At 41.0% G+C, this 19,758-nt stretch overlaps 1 protein-coding gene across 2 annotated transcripts in view; it reads left to right on the forward strand.

The window, feature by feature from the left end:
- Positions 1–19,758, forward strand: part of FRY (FRY microtubule binding protein) — a 268,121-nt gene that overhangs the window by 178,266 nt on the left and 70,097 nt on the right. For both annotated transcript variants that reach the window (XM_063650744.1, XM_054446794.2), the window contains exons 32-39: positions 200–456; positions 932–1,078; positions 2,213–2,381; positions 3,641–3,731; positions 10,088–10,170; positions 15,604–15,754; positions 16,302–16,405; positions 17,158–17,343. In XM_063650744.1, the coding sequence (XP_063506814.1) occupies positions 200–456; positions 932–1,078; positions 2,213–2,381; positions 3,641–3,731; positions 10,088–10,170; positions 15,604–15,754; positions 16,302–16,405; positions 17,158–17,343 (1,188 nt within the window). The remainder of the gene's footprint in view (positions 1–199; positions 457–931; positions 1,079–2,212; positions 2,382–3,640; positions 3,732–10,087; positions 10,171–15,603; positions 15,755–16,301; positions 16,406–17,157; positions 17,344–19,758) is intronic.

Here is a 19,758-nt window from a genome sequence, read left to right on the forward strand (position 1 = left end):
TGCACAGGGCACCAGATGTGGAGCAACAAGCTTGCAGACAAGCCTTGGTTTTATGATTCTGTGGCCTTGGGGAGCTCCTGTAAATGAAAATGTTTTGTAAATGTAGGACACTGTTCAGTCTACAAGTTGGCATTTGAATTTCAATTTATTTTCGTGGAATAAGGTGTGGATGACTCTCTGTCACTGCAATTCTCTTTAGAGGTAAGCCAGCGATTCCCCACAACACACCCCAACGGGCGCCAGATCATGCTTACCTACCTGCTGCCCTGGCTGCACAACATTGAGCTGGTGGACAGCAGGCTCCTCCTCCCGGGGTCGAGCCCCAGCAGCCCAGAGGATGAAGTCAAGGACCGGGAAGGTGACGTGACTGCTTCTCACGGGCTGAGAGGAAATGGCTGGGGCTCTCCAGAAGCCACGTCACTGGTCCTGAACAACCTCATGTACATGACAGCCAAGGTAAACTCAGAGGAAATGTGCTTCAAATAGCATGGCTCCATCATCAGAAAAAAACCCTGGGTTAGTCAAACCCCAGGGAAAATGGGATTCCTTTAAAAATCACATGAATGGGGATAAATAGTGGTGATGGTTGCACAGAAATATGAATGGACTTAATGCCACAGGCTGTACACTTACAAATGGTGGTGATGGTAAACTTTATGTTATGCGTATTTTACAGCAATTTTAAGAATGATAATAAAAATAAAAATAAGCCTAATATTTAAAAAACTCACATGAATAGGTATTGTGCATGACTGATTTGTGCATTATTAATTACTGTTTACTGAAAGATGGCATCTTTCTGATAAATGGTCATGTTTCCCCCTTCTTATGATTTTGAGATGGTCATGACCCTCAAAACTACTTTCAGTCAAACCTTTTGCATCCTTACAGTTTTCACACATCTCTTGGGCCGGTTTTTATTTTGTTATAGTATGGAGATGAAGTTCCTGGGCCAGAAATGGAAAATGCTTGGAATGCTTTAGCCAACAATGAGAAATGGAGCAACAACCTGAGGATCACCTTGCAGTTCCTGATTAGCCTCTGTGGGGTCAGCAGTGACACAGTTCTCCTACCCTATGTAAGTGTCTCCCAGCCCTTCAAGAGTGATTATTCCTGCAGGGACTCCCATGTGCAATTTGCAAGTCAGAATGTGCTCTTTGCTCCAACTAAAATAGAAATGTCCAGTTAGTCACATGAATCTCCTGTGAGCTCATCCAGATATTACATAAAGGTTCCCTTCTGCCCCCTAGACACAGGCTATGTGTGCTATTGATGCCTCTGTCATCTCCTTGCTCTGAGCCTTGGGACACAGAAACCTATTGATATAGCAGGTGGATATTTTTCTAGCAGTTACCGAAAGCTGCCTTCTATAAACATTGGACCTACTATGTAAGAGACACTAAGTAAAGTGTTGTATTATTACTAATAAGAATGTTTCATGTTTACATCTTGATGCTCTTGAAACAGAATAAGAAAGCAGAGTATCCAGGTTTTTCTCTTCAAATTCAAGTGGTAGAAGAGAGAAGTAAGCACGGAGAAATCCTTCTGAAATGTCTGATATTTACAGTTGGTATTTAAAAGTGATAGGATCAACAGAATGACAGCATTTTTAAAACCCAAACTCAATTGGCATTTCTGTGCTGGTTGTTTTTGTGACAGGTTTATGCCTTCCTGATGCCTTGGGTCCACATAAGCCTCACTGCAGCTTGCAGGGCTCAGGTTGGACTATGAGGCCTGCAATAATGTGGAGCTTTAATCCAAAGTTATTTTTAAAATTTAAAACCATAAAAACAGCTAAAACTCATCTGTTTCTTGGGGAGAAGAGAATAGCAGGGGACTGGATTCCTTTTTAAACAAAAATAGCTAGCAGTTTTTTCCCAGGGTTTGTATAAATAAAATTCTTTCTGAAGATGAGACCTTTGATGGCGCGTTTTCAGTTTAGATAGAATTCACGTACCTCAAAAGTAACTTTTAAAAACTTAGCCATTAGAAAAGGTAAGGGCTTTAAGAATACACTGTTGTCAGACGTGCTGATGAAGAGAGGTGAATTTTAATCCAAGTCCTTGGTTCATCCTAGGATAGCACAAAGATTAGCTATCACGGTGACAGCTCCTGCATGATGACACACTTATCTAAATGAGAGGTTTACTGGCCTAGTGTTCCTGTGGACTAGGCTCTGTGAAACATCCCTTGTTTTCTTTTTCCTTCTCAGATTAAAAAAGTGGCAATATACTTGTGCCGTAACAACACCATTCAAACCATGGAAGAGCTTCTCTTTGAGCTGCAGCAGACAGAGCCCGTGAACCCCATCGTCCAGCATTGCGACAACCCGCCCTTCTACCGCTTCACGGCCAGCAGCAAGGCCTCCGCAGCAGCCTCGGGTAAGAAGAGCAACCGGGCAGACGCCTGGTCACAGATCCCTGGGGTTTCCTTCATGTAGATTCCTGAAAGGGTATGAGAATGTGTTTGTTACTTTTTTCTTATTCCTGTGTGTGCATTCAATTAAGAGATGGCTTAAGAATAACTGAAACATGGGCTGGGCGTTTTGACTTAACGCCTGTAATCCCAGCACTTTGGGAGGCTGAGGCTGAAGTCAGGAGTTCAAGACCTGCCTGGCCAACATGACAAAACCCCGTCTCTACTAAAAATACAAAAACTTAGCCAGATGTGGTGGCACACACCAGTACTCCCAGCTCCTCAGGAGGCTGCAGGAGGAGAATCGCTTGAACCCACGAGGCAGAGGTGGCAGTGAGCCAAGATTGCACCACTACTCTCCAGCTTGGGCGACAGAGCAAGACTGTGTCTCAAAAAAAAGAGAATAACTGAGTCTCTTAGAGATCATAGGGTTAATGAAATGATCTTGTAAAGATGACTGAGAATCTGTGGCTCAAGCATCCTCCATCACAGAACTTTGTATTTCAGCCGATCCCAGCCAGGACACTGCAGCCACTCAGGAATCTCATTTCTGGATCCTCCTTCTTGTATCTGGACCCTCCCTTGGCTAATATTCCTTCAGCGTTGATTAAAATACCCCCCAAAAGTATTATCACTTTTGGTTAATTGGTGTCTCAGCAACCTTTCATGAAATATATGCCATCCTCCTCAAATTCCTTGAAGCCTGCCTCCCTTCTGCTGACCTCATGCAGTAACTGCCTTCCAATTCCTCTCCTCCCCAAGTCTACTGTGCCATCTGTTTGCCCTATACCCTGCCACCAGAGCAGTGTTCTTACAGGGAAGCAGTAGCACAGTAATCAGAAGTGCTAGGCACTTGGCCTTACTTCGCTAGCATTAGTTTAGTAACTCCTGGACCCAGAAATACTAAAGCAGCCAACAGCAGGGCCAGCCACTATAAATAAGCTCATTACCTAAGTGGCCAGGAAGAAGAGGTTTCAAGAATGTAGGCTTGCTTTACGAGAGTTAAGGAATTTGGTTTGACCATAGCAGATGTCTACGATTCTCTCATTTCAGTGGTGTGGGCTTGGAAGATTGTTTAGAATGTCTGAGATTGTGCAGAAGATGTAAAAAATCTTCCAAACATAAGATTTTACAGGAAATCTTTCCCTGGAATTACTTGAGACTTGAGCTTGATCCCTCAGCTTGCATCTTTTTATAAGTGTTTTTCTTCCAATCCCATCTACAGGAACCACCTCTAGCAGCAATACAGTGGTTGCTGGCCAGGACAATTTCCCAGATGCTGAGGAGAACAAGATATTGAAAGAATCTGATGAAAGGTTGGTACACAAATTTGACTTAACATCCAGTGTAATGTTCTGCAATAATCTATACAAAGACATCAATACAGGTTTGTGGAGTTTCATAAATTTTGCACATACATAAAAATCCTTCTTTGTTTTTAGAAACTCAGACTTACTTTCCAACTCTACTCAGTATATCCCTAAAGATAACAGTTATTTCTGTGCAAAGTCAGAGAAGAGAAAGATTAAGAAAGGTGTTGTTCTGGTGGTGGTGGAATTCCACTTACCCCAGGGCTTAGTAAAAACCATGAGTTGTTCTGCTAATGGACACAGACCATCTGGAATTAGAACTGCTGTGTGAAATTTTCAAATCTAATTGTTGAATAATTTCTTAGGGATAGAGTAGTCATCTTGAGATGAGTTCTATGAAACATGATTATTCTTATTTTACTTTTGCTTTGTCCTGTCTTGGTTAACCAAAACACTATCTTTTCCTGCTAAACAAAATCTCCATTCCCTCCACATTAGCTCTTTAATAATAATATTTCCCCCCTATCTCAGCCTTCTTAGTGCCTTGCCTATGAACTACTCATCAGTAGTCAAATCAGAGTCACTCTTTCCTGCAGCTGATTGTGAAGAGCAGGGAGACAAACCAGGAGAGAAAAACAAAACTCAATTTAAAAAAAATGAAAATTAGGATGGTCCTCACGGTGTTGGAAACGCCTTCAGCTGAGCATTTTATAGTAAAAGGTGATGAGGGAGCCCTTTTACTTAAGAAATGAGTAATAAGGATGAGATGCACATTAATTCATATTAAAGGCAATTTAGGGGATCAAGTGGTAAAAATAACTCACTTAGCCCAAAATGCCCCAGCAAGCCCACAGTGCTTCCTGAGCATCCTGAGGATTTCATCATGTGTATTGGGGCACAGCAGGGGCTGGCGTGGAGATGACCTGACACAGGGCTGCCTGCCCTTGGGGCTCTGAAGGCTCCTTCCCTAATTCAGGCACCAGCCAGACTCCTCACTGCATCACTGGGCAGCTGTGTTACCTTTAGGCAGATGCTCATCCATACGAGCTTCCCTTCAGACTAAAAGCCCAAACCCAGCAGATCATGAATTATAGACCTTGTCCTTTGTAGTTCTCTAATAAAGGCTTTTATTTCTTTCTCAGGAAAGAATAAAGGTTTTTATACTCCACATATTAGTGAAGGTACAAGATTATTAATTAGCATGTTATTTTTTAAAATCTATATTTGCTATTAATATTACCTTCTTTGGAAAACTACCTCATGATAAAAGTCACAGTATTTCTCTAAAGATATTTTTACTTTCTCACTAGAGTATAACATTCTTGATCATTTATTGTTTTGTCTGAGTTTCCCGTCTGAATTTTATTTGAGGTAGAAAGATGATAGATCTCCATGTATTACCATCTCATTACAAAGTCCTGTTTAGGGCCAGAGTTCTGAGTGTCCTGCCTAGAGTTTTTAGTGGTGCCTTTGAACTTAAGAAGCCAGTAATCTCTCTAATATCAAGACCACAGAACATCTTCAAAAGAGATTTTCTTGTTTAGCTCTTACTCCTGCTCTGTCACCATATCTCTGCTGGTCATTAGAAAGCCTGATGGAATTATCTACCCATATATATCACACATATTCATACATGTCAGATTCTTTTATACTGACTGTTCATCTCCCTATAACATTGATTGGTCATATTCATATATATGTGCAAACATGTCTATGAATATGCTCTCCCAATGGATACCACTATTCCATTGATCCCATATAGCACCTACACTATTTGTCTACTGTATTCTTTTTTTTCTATGAAAGTAGGCTGTGCCCTCAGCCTAAAATCCTTTTTTCTCCTCAATCTACTTATCACCCTTCCTTCCTTGTAATCCCTGTCATGTTGATGTATGGGTGCTTACAGACACACTTATCTCAACCACCAGATTTTAATTCCTAGAGAACACAGAGAGACTGTGTATCTCTTACACCAAGCTTGTCCAACCTGCAGCCCACAGGCCACATGCGGCCCAGGACAGCTTTGAATGTGGCCCAACACAAATTCATAAACTTTCTTAAAAGATTATGAGATTTTGAGTGTGTGTGATTTTATTTTTTTTAGCTCATCAGCTATTGTGTTAGCGTAGACAGTTCTTCTTCCAGTGTGGCCCAGGGAAGCCAAAAGATTGGACACCCTGTCTTACACATATTTCCATCCTCAGTGATTAGTCTACTGTGCTGTACATCGTAGGCATTTTAAAGTGTTTATTTGGTAAGTGAATGAAAATAAGAGAAATGTCATAGCCCCAGAGGTGGATAAGCTGTCCAAACACCACCAGTCCCCTTTCCCTTATCCTCTCAGTAACCCATCTCGGAGGACAGCGATTTACTCCTTTCTTTACAGTCCTTATAGGCAAAGAGCCTACAGAGACAGTGTTGTTCAGAAACACCACCCCAGGCTGCTGTGTTAACACACCTCAGGAGTGGGGCATCTCTTCCACCATACCCATTGTTGGGCTGAAGGAAGCACCATGGAGTTGGACAAAATGACCGCCTTGGGACCGTGTTCTTTACAACTAGATTAATGGTTCTTTGATGTGACTCAGTAATATTTAATAATGCTGTTCCTACTGACAAAAGCACAAACAAACCTTATAGCTTATGTGGAAGAATATTAAAACAAGAGTAAAAGAATATGTGCCAAGCTAAGGGGAGGGTAAGACAGTTGGTGTCTTAACTCCTGACTAAGGAAAACTACAACTTAACATTAACCTAACCTTGAGGCCCCAGTAGTCAAAGTAAGAGAAGAAAAATAAAGCAAATTTTATAACATTCAATTTTTTTAAAAAAAAGCTATTCAAGTTAACAGTAATCTATGAAACATTTCAAAATAGCTAGAAGAGAATAATTCAAATGTTCCTAGCATAAAGAAAAAATAAATATTTAAGATGAAGGATATCCCAATTACCCTGATTTGATATTTACACATTAAATGCCTGTATCAAATGATCACATCTACCCTGAAAAATGTACATCTATTGTGTATTAATAAAAATTTTTAAAAACTATCAGAAATTGTAACAGAAAGTACACCTATAGTCTAAGATTTTTCATGTAGTTTATTTTACTAGGCATCAAAATGAACATATATTTATTAAAAGACTAGTTTATAGCAATTTTTAAAGTATGTGGAAACAATCTTCATAAGTTTTTGTTTTTGTTTTAGAGACAGGGTCTCATTCTGTCACCTAGGCTGAAGTGCATGAAATCACAGCTTACTGCGGGCTCAGCCTCCCAGGCTCAAGCAGTCTTCCTGCCTCAGCCTCCCAGGTAGCTGGGAGTACAGACATGTGCCACCACACCTAACTCATTTTTTTATTTCTTGTAGAGACAGAGTTCCACTATGTTGCCCAGGCTGGTCTCAAACTCCTGGGCTCAACTGATCCTCCCACCTCAGCCTCCCAAAATGCTGGGATTACAGGCATGAGTGACTGCATCCAGCCATAAGTATTTTCAATATATCAATCTTAATAAAAAATTTTTATAAATTTATATGCCCACAAAGGGATTTTTCATAGAAAGCTAAAGTAGTAAACCTCACCTGTATAAATTTTGAACGATCTATGTTGAAACAGAGATAATTTCTATCTAAATTGATAGTGTTGATATACATTAATATATATTAACTATCAGTTATCTAAGTATTATTAATTTGAGCTAAATCAACAAGGTAAAACTGAGGGGAACTTTTCATCCTTCTAATTTTTCTCTTATCAGAGCTATTTTCATGATGTATTTCTTAAGGTATGTACCTTTGATGTTAAAAGACATCAAAGATTCTACTTAATCCTTGAAATTCTTCGAGGGACCAGATCGAAAATAAGCTTCTGCAACCCAGAAAAGCAAAGGAAAATAACAGATTTTACACTTGGGAGTCAGTTTTTTACATTTTCCTTGCCAGACATACACTTTGCTACACTGTGGCTTCCGTCTTCTCCAGAACAAGGAGAACAGTCTGAAAGGGACTTGCTCCTCCCCTTTATTCCAGCCTCATAAACTCCACCCAGCACCCCTTTAAATCCAACTCAAAAGGGAAAAGAGATGAGTTGTCATCCGTCCTGTAGTTCTTCCGGGTCCGGGCCCTCCAGGGCACAATTTAAAACCCTACATAGAGCACAGTTCATGGTAGCTGGAAGTGCTGTGGCGCTCTCCACCGGACGGAAACCTGCAGATGTGCCATTTTTTCATCACCTTGCTTTTGTTCCTTTCTGAATGATGTCTGGGCTTAGCAGATGCTGTTTATCACTTTGCATTTATCAGCATAAATATGATTAAAGAACTTCAGAAGGTAATAAGTTTGTCCTTTTTCCAATTTATTTTCATAAATACCAGTCTGATTTAGTTGGCCAATTTGTATGAAACTAAGCCAATGTCTTAGATACTCTGTTCTTATAGATTCACAAATGCCCAAAAGATGTAACGGTGAAGAAGGTTTGAGGTATGAAGTTACTGGGGAAAAGATAGCTGTCAGGATGGGGGAAATGCTGTTGCAAATATCTAAGAAGTGAATGAAACCAAGCTCATTACAGTACATTTCTGTAATTCAGCAAATCCAAATCACTGATGCAGTGCCCTGAGGTTGTACACCTGGGACAAGATGGGCATCTTAATGGCACATCCAGGACTTTTTGCTGAAACGTTACTCTTTCTCCACACATTAGTGAGGACAGCAATAGCCCTGCACCTTCCAGTGTCCCCAAAAGAAATAGAGTATTGATCTGTTATGAGTTAAGTCAGAATACCCGGTGAGTAATGTAGAGGGACACACCTATTTTGGCTTGAGTTTTCCAGGTATTTCTAGATAGCCTTAGTTCTTTGTTTTGGCTACATACATATTAAGTTGATAAAACCTGCTGTGTATCATTTTATATAAAATAAATATAGACATAACATTTTGCACACACTGCCCCTGAACCACACCCTTGCCCTACCTTGTAGGCCTCTGTTTGAGAAATATGCTATTGATTTCTTTCTAGAAATCCTAGGTAGAAGCATAATAACTAATACCTTATAGTCAGACAGTGTCTTGCAGTTTTGGAAACACTCTCAAACATCCTTTCTTCTGATCCCCCAAACAACCCTAATTAAATAAAAGACAGAGTATTATTATGATGCCCTTTTTGCAGTTGTGGAAACAAGTTCCCCAGGGAGGTAGAGGCCTTGGCCATGGTTACAGAGCTAGTGAGAGAGAGCTCAGCCTTAAAGCTCCGTGTTCCACGCGGGGAGTTGGCATGGCACTGAAGGCCTCCTGCATTGCCACCTCCCTGTGGTCAACACTAGACAAGGTGTATAACTTCAGCTCCCCTCAGTTTCCTCATTATAGAATAAATAATGCTTATCTCAAAGATGAGTGAGCAAGATTAAATAAGATGATGTCTATGAATTACTATACTTCAACATTTTTATTTTCTTTGTTGTTGTTGTTTTGTTTTTGTTTTTGTTTTGTTTGTTTTTGGTGGGGGTTACTTCTTAACAAGTCACAAGAGAGACCAGACCAAAGAGTCCTTCTGGTGACATTACTCCCCAACTAGGACCTTTCCCTGAACACTCTCAAACTATTTTTAAGAGAAACTTTAATGCTGGATAAAGTCCAAGATTTATTATAAAACTATTTTTGTGTATTTCCCATTCTATGTACTTTCAGTTGTTTAATCATTCAGGAAATATTTATTGATCACCTACTGTGTGTCAGGCTATGCAAATAAGGGAATCATGTTATTCAGTATCATGCCCATTTTCTTTCCAAAGCAAATGTTACCATTTTCTAGTTCAATTGATATATTAGGCTTAAAATTTTTATCTTTTCAAGGTTTGGACTTGTGCTTATGAGCAAGAGTGACCACTGACCCTCTCAAGGAAACAAGAAATGTTTGGGGTACAATTTTTACAGCATTCCTTTAAGAAAAGCACCATTGGCAACTAGCAGCTGAAAAACCAACCACTAAATCATAGTGTCAGTTTATCAGTAAGAGCATAGGCCGGGCGCAGTGGCTCACGTCTGTAATCCCAGCACTTTGGGAGGCTGAAGCGGGTGGATCATGAGGTCAGGAGATCGAGACCAACCTGGCTAACATGGTGAAACCCTGTCTCTACTAAAAATACAAAAATTAGCTGGGTGTGGTGGTGCGCACCTGTAATCCCAGCTACTTGGGAGGCCGAGGCAGGAGAATCGCTTGAACCTGGAAGGCGGAGATTGCAGTGAGCCAAGATCGCACCACTGTAGTGCAGCCTGTTGACAGAGTGAGACTCTAACTCAAAAAAAAAAAAAAAGCGCATATGCACACGTTAATATTTCATTCCGGTTATTCTTGTATTTGAAGGTTTAGTAATGTCATCAGAGCCCACACTCGCCTCGAGTCAAGATACAGCAATAGCTCTGGAGGATCCTATGATGAAGATAAAAGTAAGTACCAACAGGCTGTGGGCTTTCAGATGGAACGCAAGTGGTCAGAGGATGGAAAATGAGTGTTCTGATTGTTCTTGGTCTGATTACTAAAAGGGCCTATAGATATTAAGTAACCATATAATCCACCTATGCAGATGAGCATAGAGTCAGCATCCTCAAAAGTTAAAAAAAAAAAAACCGTGGACAAATCAAAATTATAAAAATTCAAACTACCATCCACTCCTGTGTTTATATATATATATATATATATATATATATTTTTTTTTTTTTTTTTGAGACAGAGTCTCGCTTTGTTGCCCAGGCTGGAGTGCAGTGGCACCATCTCGGCTCACTGCAAGCTCTGCCTCCCAGGTTCAGGCCATTCTCCTGCCTCAGCCTCCCAAGTAGATGGGACTACAGGCGCCTGCAACCGTGCCCGGCTAATTTTTTGTATTTTTGGTGGAGATGGGGTTTCACCGTGTTAACCAGGATGGTCTCGATCTCCTGACCTTGTGATCCACCCGCCTCGGCCTCCCAAAGTGCTGGGATTACAGGCGTGAGCCACCGCGCCCAGCCGTGTTTTTATATTCTTGACATTTTTTCTTGGTGATGCATCTGGGGAAAATACACTAAGTCATAATCCCATTAGAAAACAAATGTTGGCCGGGCGCGGTGGCTCATGCCTGTAATCCCAGCACTTTGGGAGGCCGAGGCGGGCGGATCACGAGGTCAGGAGATAGAGACCATCCTGGCTAACACGGTGAAACCCGGTCTCTACTAAGAAATACAAAAAATTAGCCGGGCACGGTGGCGGGCGCCTGTAGTCCCAGCTACTCGGGAGGCTGAGGCAGGAGAATGGCGTGAACCCGGGAGGCAGAGCTTGCAGTGAGCCGAGATTGCGCCACTGCACTGTATCCTGGGCGAAAACAAATGTTGCGGTTCAGTTTTTCCACCTATCTTGCGAGTGGGTTTAACCTTGAAGCTTTGAAAGTCTGCTCACTCAGGATACGATCTGTTCCTATGTTGAATTTCTCAATGGCATAGTCTCCATAGCCTAATGAAAACCTTGCTAACCTGGGAGTTCGCTTTGTGACGGGAATTTCTTCTGGTAGTTGGGAAAACCAAAAAGGTCAGTGCATTTACTGATTTTGTTTAAGCCCTGGACAGCTTCTGTAGATATTGAGCAGATACAGAGTATTAGTTGGTCACAAGTTACAGAAATTCTGAAACCAAAGAACGCTTCCAGTGACATTTTAGATTTGCTAAGGAAATCAGTATCTTGTGGGATTTATTCTTTTTTGTTAGAAATTGTAAATATACTGACATTTCATGAGTTAAGTTCATTTCGTAAGTTGGTGCTTTGAATTGTTGTTTTAAATTGTTTTGTTTTTACAGAAATGTGCACTGTCAGGTAAGAATTAGGTAGTTCCAATAAGGCCACATTTCAGCTACCCTTGTTCTACTTCTGAATGCACAGGCAGGCAGTTCTCTACCATTAAAATACTAATGGAAGGTGTGTCTAAAATCCATATGTAATTATCATGCTCTAATGTAGGTTAAGTTTCAGCTATGTCCCTATAAAACCTTCACGAGAGCTGTCAATAGGAAGTAAAATAAAGCTGTTTGTGTTTTCCTTCCTTTGTGTGTCCCCTCAGGGGATTGTACCATCCAAACACTGAATAGCCAAATCTCAGTACCATAGGCCGTTACTTCTAGAAGGCACCAGATTTTAGAGATGAGGAAAGTAGTACTTGAGAAATGGAGAGTTGGTTCAAGAAAAGTCTGGTTACTGTGGCAATATCTGGTAACCCAAAGTTTGAGGACAGAAAAATTTAAGTTTAGGCCACCTCAATTCCTCTCAGCACATTTTGGCTGATTGGATATATATCTGAAAACATCATTGAAACAAAGAATAACATATCCTTTCCTAACAGAAATCTCACAATTTACTTTTTAATTCTTCAATATTCTCCCTTTTTGTTTCCCTTTCAAGTTTTATTGAAGAGTAGCTAGTTACCTAGCGGTACATTTGGCAACTGACTTATCCTGGATGATTATCTGAGAAGTTAATTTGCTGCAAGTAAGTTACTTGTAGGTAATTTGCTGAGAGTTAGAACCGAGATGAGTTACTAGTGCACCTGCTTTAAATTTTTTCCAGGCTAAAATTGTTGTGGCCAAGCTTCATGGGTTCTGGTTTTATAGGGTTCTGGAATTATATGGGTTCTGGAATTATAGGGTTCTGGTTGCTCACTTGTCAGTGTATTAGAAAAAGCCAGTAGTCACTCTTCCTGAGGGAAGTCCTGACCTTTTCCACTGAAACCCTCTTAGTCACATCCCATGAAAAGTGGGGTGTTCTTGGTTCTGGTTTTCTGATGCCTGTCCTCGTTCAGAGCCTCAGTCGTCACAACAGGAAGACACGCCTCCACCAGCTCTGTAAATGTTAAGGCCAGCATTCTACACTGGGCCAGCAGCATCAAATCAACAGCTTCGCACTACCTTGCAGAAGTGAAGGAAAGAAAATTATGTTGTTGTAAAATTGCCTAAAGACGACGTAGTATGTTCTTCCTCTTAATACACAAACTGATCCCAAGAATAAACCAGCTGGTCTGCAGCCAAATAGCTGGGTTAAATCCTGTGCCCACCTGTATTGCTCTTCTTAAATGCTGCTGGCCTGCTTTGGGAGCATGATAAGAAATAAACGTGAAAAGTGTTGCTGTACTTTTTATTTTATTTTATTTTTATTATTGTTTTTGAGACAGGGTCTCACCCGTAGCCCAGGCTATAGTGCAATGTCACGATCTTGGCCCACTGCAGCCTCTACCTCCAGGGTGCAAGCAATTCTGCTGCGTCAGCCACCCTAGTAGCTGGGACTGCAGGTGTGCGCCACCACACCTAGCTAATTTTTGTATTTTTAGTAGAGACAGGGTTTCACCTTGTTGGCCATGCTGGTCTTGAACTCCTGACCTCAAGTGATCCACCCACCTGGGCCTTCCAAAGTGCTGGGATTACAGGCATGAGCCACTGCCCCTGGCCTGTACTTACTTTAAAAATAATATTGTGAAGTTCATTCATTCAACAAATATTTATTGATCCTTATACCACGTGCCAGGCACCATTGTAGGTAGTAGGGAAAAAACAATGAACAGAACAGAAGAAGTCCCCTCTCTCCTGGAGCTTACATTAGAGTTGGGGAGGGAGGTGGTGCTGGTGAATTGGTGATCCATGGGTGGAGGGAAAGGGACTAAAGCAGGGCGAGCAGGGTAGAAAGTGATTTGGGTTGGGGGTCAATTTAAATAAAGTAGTCAAGGAAATCTGCTGTAATAAGGTGATATTAGGGCAGAGACTTGAATGAAGCAAAGAAGTGAGCCATACAGCTGTCTGCAGATGAGCATCCCAGCCATAGGGAGCAGCAGATACAAGGGCCCTGAGGCTGTATGGGGCACAGCCTGATCACAGAGCAGCAAGGAAGCTAGGATGAGTGGAGTGGGGTGAGCAAGGGTGCACTGGTAGGAGATAAGCCAGGAGAGGAACATGGAAGGGGAAGACCTTGTAAGGCCTTAAAGGCCACGGGTGTGGATTTGTGGAGAGCCCCTGGAGGGTGTTGAGCAGAGAAAGAGACACTGCTGAACTTGTTTTAAAAGAATTGGTCTGTCTGCTCTGTGGAACATAGACCTCAAGTGATCTACCTGCCACGGCCTCCCAAAGTGCTGGGATTACAGGGGTGAGCTACCGCGACCAGCTAAAATTGTGCTTTATTGAGATGAGGAAGACTGCAGGACAAGGATGGAAGCAGTGAGACAGTTAAGGAGGCCATTGCAGTGGTCCATGCAAGAGAGGATGGTGGCTTAGTCTAGAAGTAGTGGTGAAGATGGAGAACAGTGCTCAGATTCTGGAGATGTTTTGAGGGCACAGCTCTCTGAATATGTGGATGACAAGTTACTGAACCTCACTTTCTTCTCTACAAAATGGGGATAAAATAGATACCTATTATTGGGCCATTAATATTTGAAATGCATAGGCCAGTGCCTGGCATCAAGTAAGCCCTCTGTGCTAGTTCCTAATGTTATGATTTTTATTATTATTGTTATCATCATCATCATCACTGTGATTATTATTTGGGTATGGGATATGAGGGGAAAGTCAGGGTTGACTTTAAGTCTCTTGTCCTGAGCAAACTGGAAATATGAAATTGTGCTTTTTTTTGAGACAGAGTCTTGCTCTGTCACCCAGGCTGGAGTGCAGTGGCATGATCTCGGCTCACTGCAACCTCCACCTCCTGGGTTCAAACGATTCTCCTGCCTCAGCCTCCTATGTAGCTGGGATTATTACAGGCGTGTACCACCACCCCCGGCTAATTTTTTGTATTTTTAGTAGAGATGGGGTTTCACCATATTGGCCAGGCTGGTCTCAAACTCCTGATCTCAAGTGATCTACCCGCCTTGGCCTCCCAAAGTGCTAGGATTACAGGGGTGAGCTACCGCGACCAGGCCAAACTGTGCTTTATTGAGATGAGGAAGACTGGAGGAAGAGCAAATTTTCATAGAGATGGAAATTCAACATGATTTAATGTTTTTCTTTTTGTATATGTGTATTCTGCTTTGCTTTATAATGAATAATTATAAATTAGTTACCAAGTAATAACTATTCAAGTAGTTACCCAAACAAATAATTCTAACCCATATGATCATGTAATTCATACTCACCAAATGAAATCATTAGAAAGTTATTTCTGGCCAGGCACTCACACCTGTAATCTCAAAACTTTGGGAGGCCAAGGTGGGAGGATCACTTGAGTCCAGGAGTTCGAGACCAGCATGAGACCCCATCTATTTAAAATAATAATAATAATTTTTTAATTAGCCAGATGTGGTGGCACATGCCTGTAGTCCTAGCTACTTGGGAGGCTAAGACAGGAGGATCTCTTGAGCCCCAGAATTTGAAGCTGCAGTGACTTGTTTTTGTTTTTCAGAGTCTCACTCTGTCTCCCAGACTGGAGTGCAGTGGCATGATCTCGGTCCACTGCAGCCTCCACCTCCCAGGTTCAAGCGATTCTCCTGCCTCATCCTCCCAAGTAGCTGGGATTACAGGCACGTGCCATCATGCCTGGCTATTTTGTGTGTGTGTGTGTGTATTTTTAGTAGAGGTGGGGTTTTGCCATGTTGGCCAGGCTGGTTTTGAACTCCTGACCTCAGGTGATCCACCCACCTCAGCCTCCCAAAGTGCTGGGATTACAGGCATGAGCCACTGTAACCAGCCCTGCAGTGAGTTTTGATCGATCCAATGCACTCCAGCCTGGGTGCCAGCGAGACCCTGTCCCTAAAAAATAATTTTAAAATGAAAAAATTATTTTTACAAGCATACATTTTTAAAATTTATTCTGAAAACATCAAGTAGAGAAAACAAGTCTCCTCTCCCTGAAAATAAAGCACAGTTGTCTTTCTCACCCTCCAGATGATCCAATTTCTCCCTACACGGGCTGGTTGCTGACTATTACAGAGACCAAGCAGCCGCAGCCCTTACCGATGCCTTGTACTGGAGGATGCTGGGCCCCACTGGTTGACTATCTCCCGGAGACCATCACTCCCCGGGGGCCACTCCACAGGTGAGCAGCGTGTGTGGGGAGAAGGAAACCTTAGCTTTGACTGGACTTTTCTACCTATGACAAGAGAAAAACCTAGTCTAGGTCCCACCACATTAAATTATCTTGTCAATCAGTGGGATCCTGCCTGATTTGACTGCCAACTTCCAGCATATTAGCAGAGTTTGGTCAAATGTTAATCAACATTCAAAGCTGCCTGTGACCTTTGAATTTCTCCTTGATGTAATCTGGATATGGGCATGCATTCTGTGATGCTTTTTAGACTGTAAGCAACTTGATGAGAGGGACCTTGTCTTTGATTTCTCTTCATCCCTTAGCTCTTATTGTCTAGTGGCTAGTAGACTCTCCTTTATGTGATTAGCTCAACCAATGTTTCTTCTTGTTGTGGAGCTCTATGCTGTGTTACAAGTTAAATTCTATTTCCCTTGAATAAGAGCCTTATATAATGTTTTAAAAACACTTAAGAGTTATATTGTACTGTAACTTAATGATCTACTAGTATTTCCATCCCCTTCAGAAGTTGCGTTAATCTCATTATTTCATTGATTAGGTGTAATATTGCTGTAATTTTTATGACTGAAATGGTGGTGGATCACAGTGTACGAGAAGATTGGGCGCTTCATCTACCATTATTACTTCATGCTGTCTTCTTAGGTAAGACTGGATCTAAAAGGCATTCTAGCCAATCAGGTTAAAAATATACAGAAGTAATCCACAGAGATTTCCTTTCACATTGACATCCTGTTTGACTCATTTTGGGAATATTTGATCTCCACCATTTTTCATTGCCCTTTTGTGACATCTGCTCTGAAATGTCAGCTACTTGGTCACTGTTTGAAATTGCTCTATTTCTACCATGTAAATACAGTGGTTTCTCATTAGTGCCACATCTACAAAGATATCCAAAATAAGTTGGGCCTTTTTGAGAGTCTTCGGCTGAAGTGGTAAATTTTAAGCTATGAGGCATAGTCGGCATATAAAAAGAAAGGATGTAGGAAAGAGTGGGCCAAGCCCTGAGCTTTGTAGAGCAAAAATGGGAAGAGGAACCAGCCAGGGAAACTCAGAAATTCAGTTAGAAAGAGACTAATAAAATTAGAATCTTTCAGTAACAGGGATATCCAAGGAAGAGAACATCTCAAGAAGAAGGAATTCTAACCACATCAAATGCTACAGAGAGGTCAAGAAAAGTTCATCTATCAGCATTTTATGAGAACATTTTACTTAAGAAATAAAGCATTTTATTTTTCCTAAGCCCAACTTCTGTATGTTGGTAACCCAAACAATAACAAAGAAAACTAAACATTCTTTTAACATGTTCCTCCTGAGTATCCTGGAATCTTTACTATCCCTGGAATCTAAACGAGCTTAACGTTTGTTTATACTTAGATTCTACTGTTTTGTTCCAGGTTTAGACCACTACCGGCCTGAAGTCTTTGAACACAGCAAAAAACTGCTTCTTCACCTCTTGATTGCCCTCTCTTGCAACAGCAATTTCCATTCCATTGCTTCCGTACTCCTGCAGACCCGAGAGATGGGTGAAGCTAAGACTCTAACTGTGCAGCCAGCCTACCAACCTGAATATCTCTATACAGGTAACAGAGAAGGACTGGTAGAGAGCCTAGGACAGTTACAAATGCAGAGATAACTAACTGTGGGTGCCAGTGGAGCCCAAGTTAACTTCTCTCATGCTATGACCTCCAACTTTCCACGTGTTTAATCAACAGTACAATAAATACACACCATTTCACTTGATGTGAACTTGCCTCTCAAAAGCTTTCTTTATTATTGAATATTTAAAATATATTTTTCCTGGTTATATATATGATTGCTGCCCCCATTGAATATGTTCCTCCTGATGCATTGGAAATGTAAGTGCCCATTGGCCAGGAGCAGCAGTCTAGAACACCGAAGGATGAGAACGCACAAAATAGTGACCCTTGCTACTGCTTGAGAGCAGGTCACAGCTAAGGTGCCGGATGTATCACTTGTGTGCCTTCTAGTGCCCATGAAGGAATTTTCACTTTTGAATGACTGACCTTTTCCTTGAAGACACCATTAGTGGGAGCCTGTTAAAAACCATTGCTGTTTTGAAACAAAAAAAAATTCTTGGAAATAGGAACAAATGGCATTAACTGAGTCAAAGAAATTACTCTGCCATGTCGCGCCATTCATGAAAACGGGTAATAGTGGTTTTCATTTAGAACCAGAACATTTAAAATATCTTAAAATGATGATGAAGATTACCAACTAACAGAGTTCAGGGACCAATTTTTTTTTTACCTGTTTATTTTACACATTGCATTGGAGCTAGCTATGGTGCGACATTTCACATGTCACTGTGTGCTTTCTGCATTAGTATGAAAAGGGTGCACCTTTTATTTATCACTTGTACCCACCACTGTATTGGCTTCTAACAGATGTTAACATAGTTGTTTGGAAAACAAATATGAAATCATCAACATCTCTGAGACCTAAGGCCTACTGACCTCAATTTAAGCACTTCACTTTGAACCAAGCTACACTTAATTGAAAATAACCTATCAATAGCCTCTTAGAAACACAAAGCTCCCTTTGCTGTAGATATTTAATTAAACTGAAGAGTTCTAGCTGCTCTAAGTCCTGAGGATAAGAATGTATTTTTTTAAATGTTAGGCAGAGAAAATTGTAATATCTGATAAGTTGTGTATCTCTGTGTAATCAGTTTTGCATTTATTACACCACTGATGTGGTATAAATGATTAAAAGTGAAGATTTACCAAAAACGCATACAATATTCATAGGCAAGACAAACAGTAGATAGCTAAAGTGACTGGCTCTACAGGACACAGGGAATAGGTGTACAAAGATTATGGGAAATGTTCTTTTTTTTATAAACATTTATTAAGCACCTAGTTTCAACTATAGTTGCTTTCAAATACACACTAAAAATGTGTGTGACAGAAATTATTGTCTTGACTTTATTATAATAGGACACTGAGATACAGAGTATTACATAAATTCCCTGAGACTACACTATAAGTGGCAGAAATGTTATTCAACATTTCTCCTCACTTCTAATTCAGTATATCTATCAGATACACACCAGCACTACATACTTTTTATGATTATTAAATAGGGGAAAAGGGATAGTTGTATATATACATTTTCAAACCCACAGCCTACCCAGAGGTATAGAATGTCAACCAAGTATATAATGAAGAAACAGTATTTGCTTATGCCATATTTCTTTGAATACCATAAAACATATTCTATTAAAATATATCAATATACACATAATACTAAAGCTTCTGGGCATATTTACTCAAAAATATTATGTATAAGTAACCAGCCATTAAGTGACTGGTATCCTCAAACAGGGTATCATTTCACATGGTTTTTTTGTTGTTGTTGTTGTTGTTTTTTTTGAGACAGAGTCTCGCTCTGTCTCCCAGGCTGGAGCACAGTGGCGTGATCTCGGCTCACTGCAAACTCCACCCGCCGGATTCACACCTTTCTCCTGCCTCAGCCTCCCGAGTAGCTGGGACTACAGGTGCCAGCCACCACACCCGGCTAATTTTTGTATTTTTGGTAGAGACAGGGTTTCACCGTGCTAACCAGGATGGTCTTGATCTCCTGACCTCGTGATCCGCCCGCCTCAGCCTCCCAAAGTGCTGGGATTACAGGCGTGAGCCGCCGTGCCCAGCCCATTTCACATGTTTAAGAAGACTAATACCCAGGCATAATTTATTAAGAGCACAGTTAGTAGATGAACTATTACAGTTGAAATGGTTGTTTGCCTGGTCCACGCGTGCATACAAACACACATACATACCTTTCTTTTATAGAAAGTATCAACTAAAATAGCAGAGTAGAAAGCAGCAGATCACCTCCTATTCCCAAATAGACACTCATTTACACAGCAGTGCAACTGACTTCCTAAACAAAGAAAAAGTGTCAGTCTCATTTAATCATAGCCACAGCCAAAAGCAACCATTTTCTCCCCAGAATTTAAATAACTCCACACTTCT

Source organism: Pongo pygmaeus, chromosome 14 (assembly GCF_028885625.2).
Source record: "Pongo pygmaeus isolate AG05252 chromosome 14, NHGRI_mPonPyg2-v2.0_pri, whole genome shotgun sequence".
Lineage (NCBI taxonomy): Eukaryota > Metazoa > Chordata > Mammalia > Primates > Hominidae > Pongo > Pongo pygmaeus.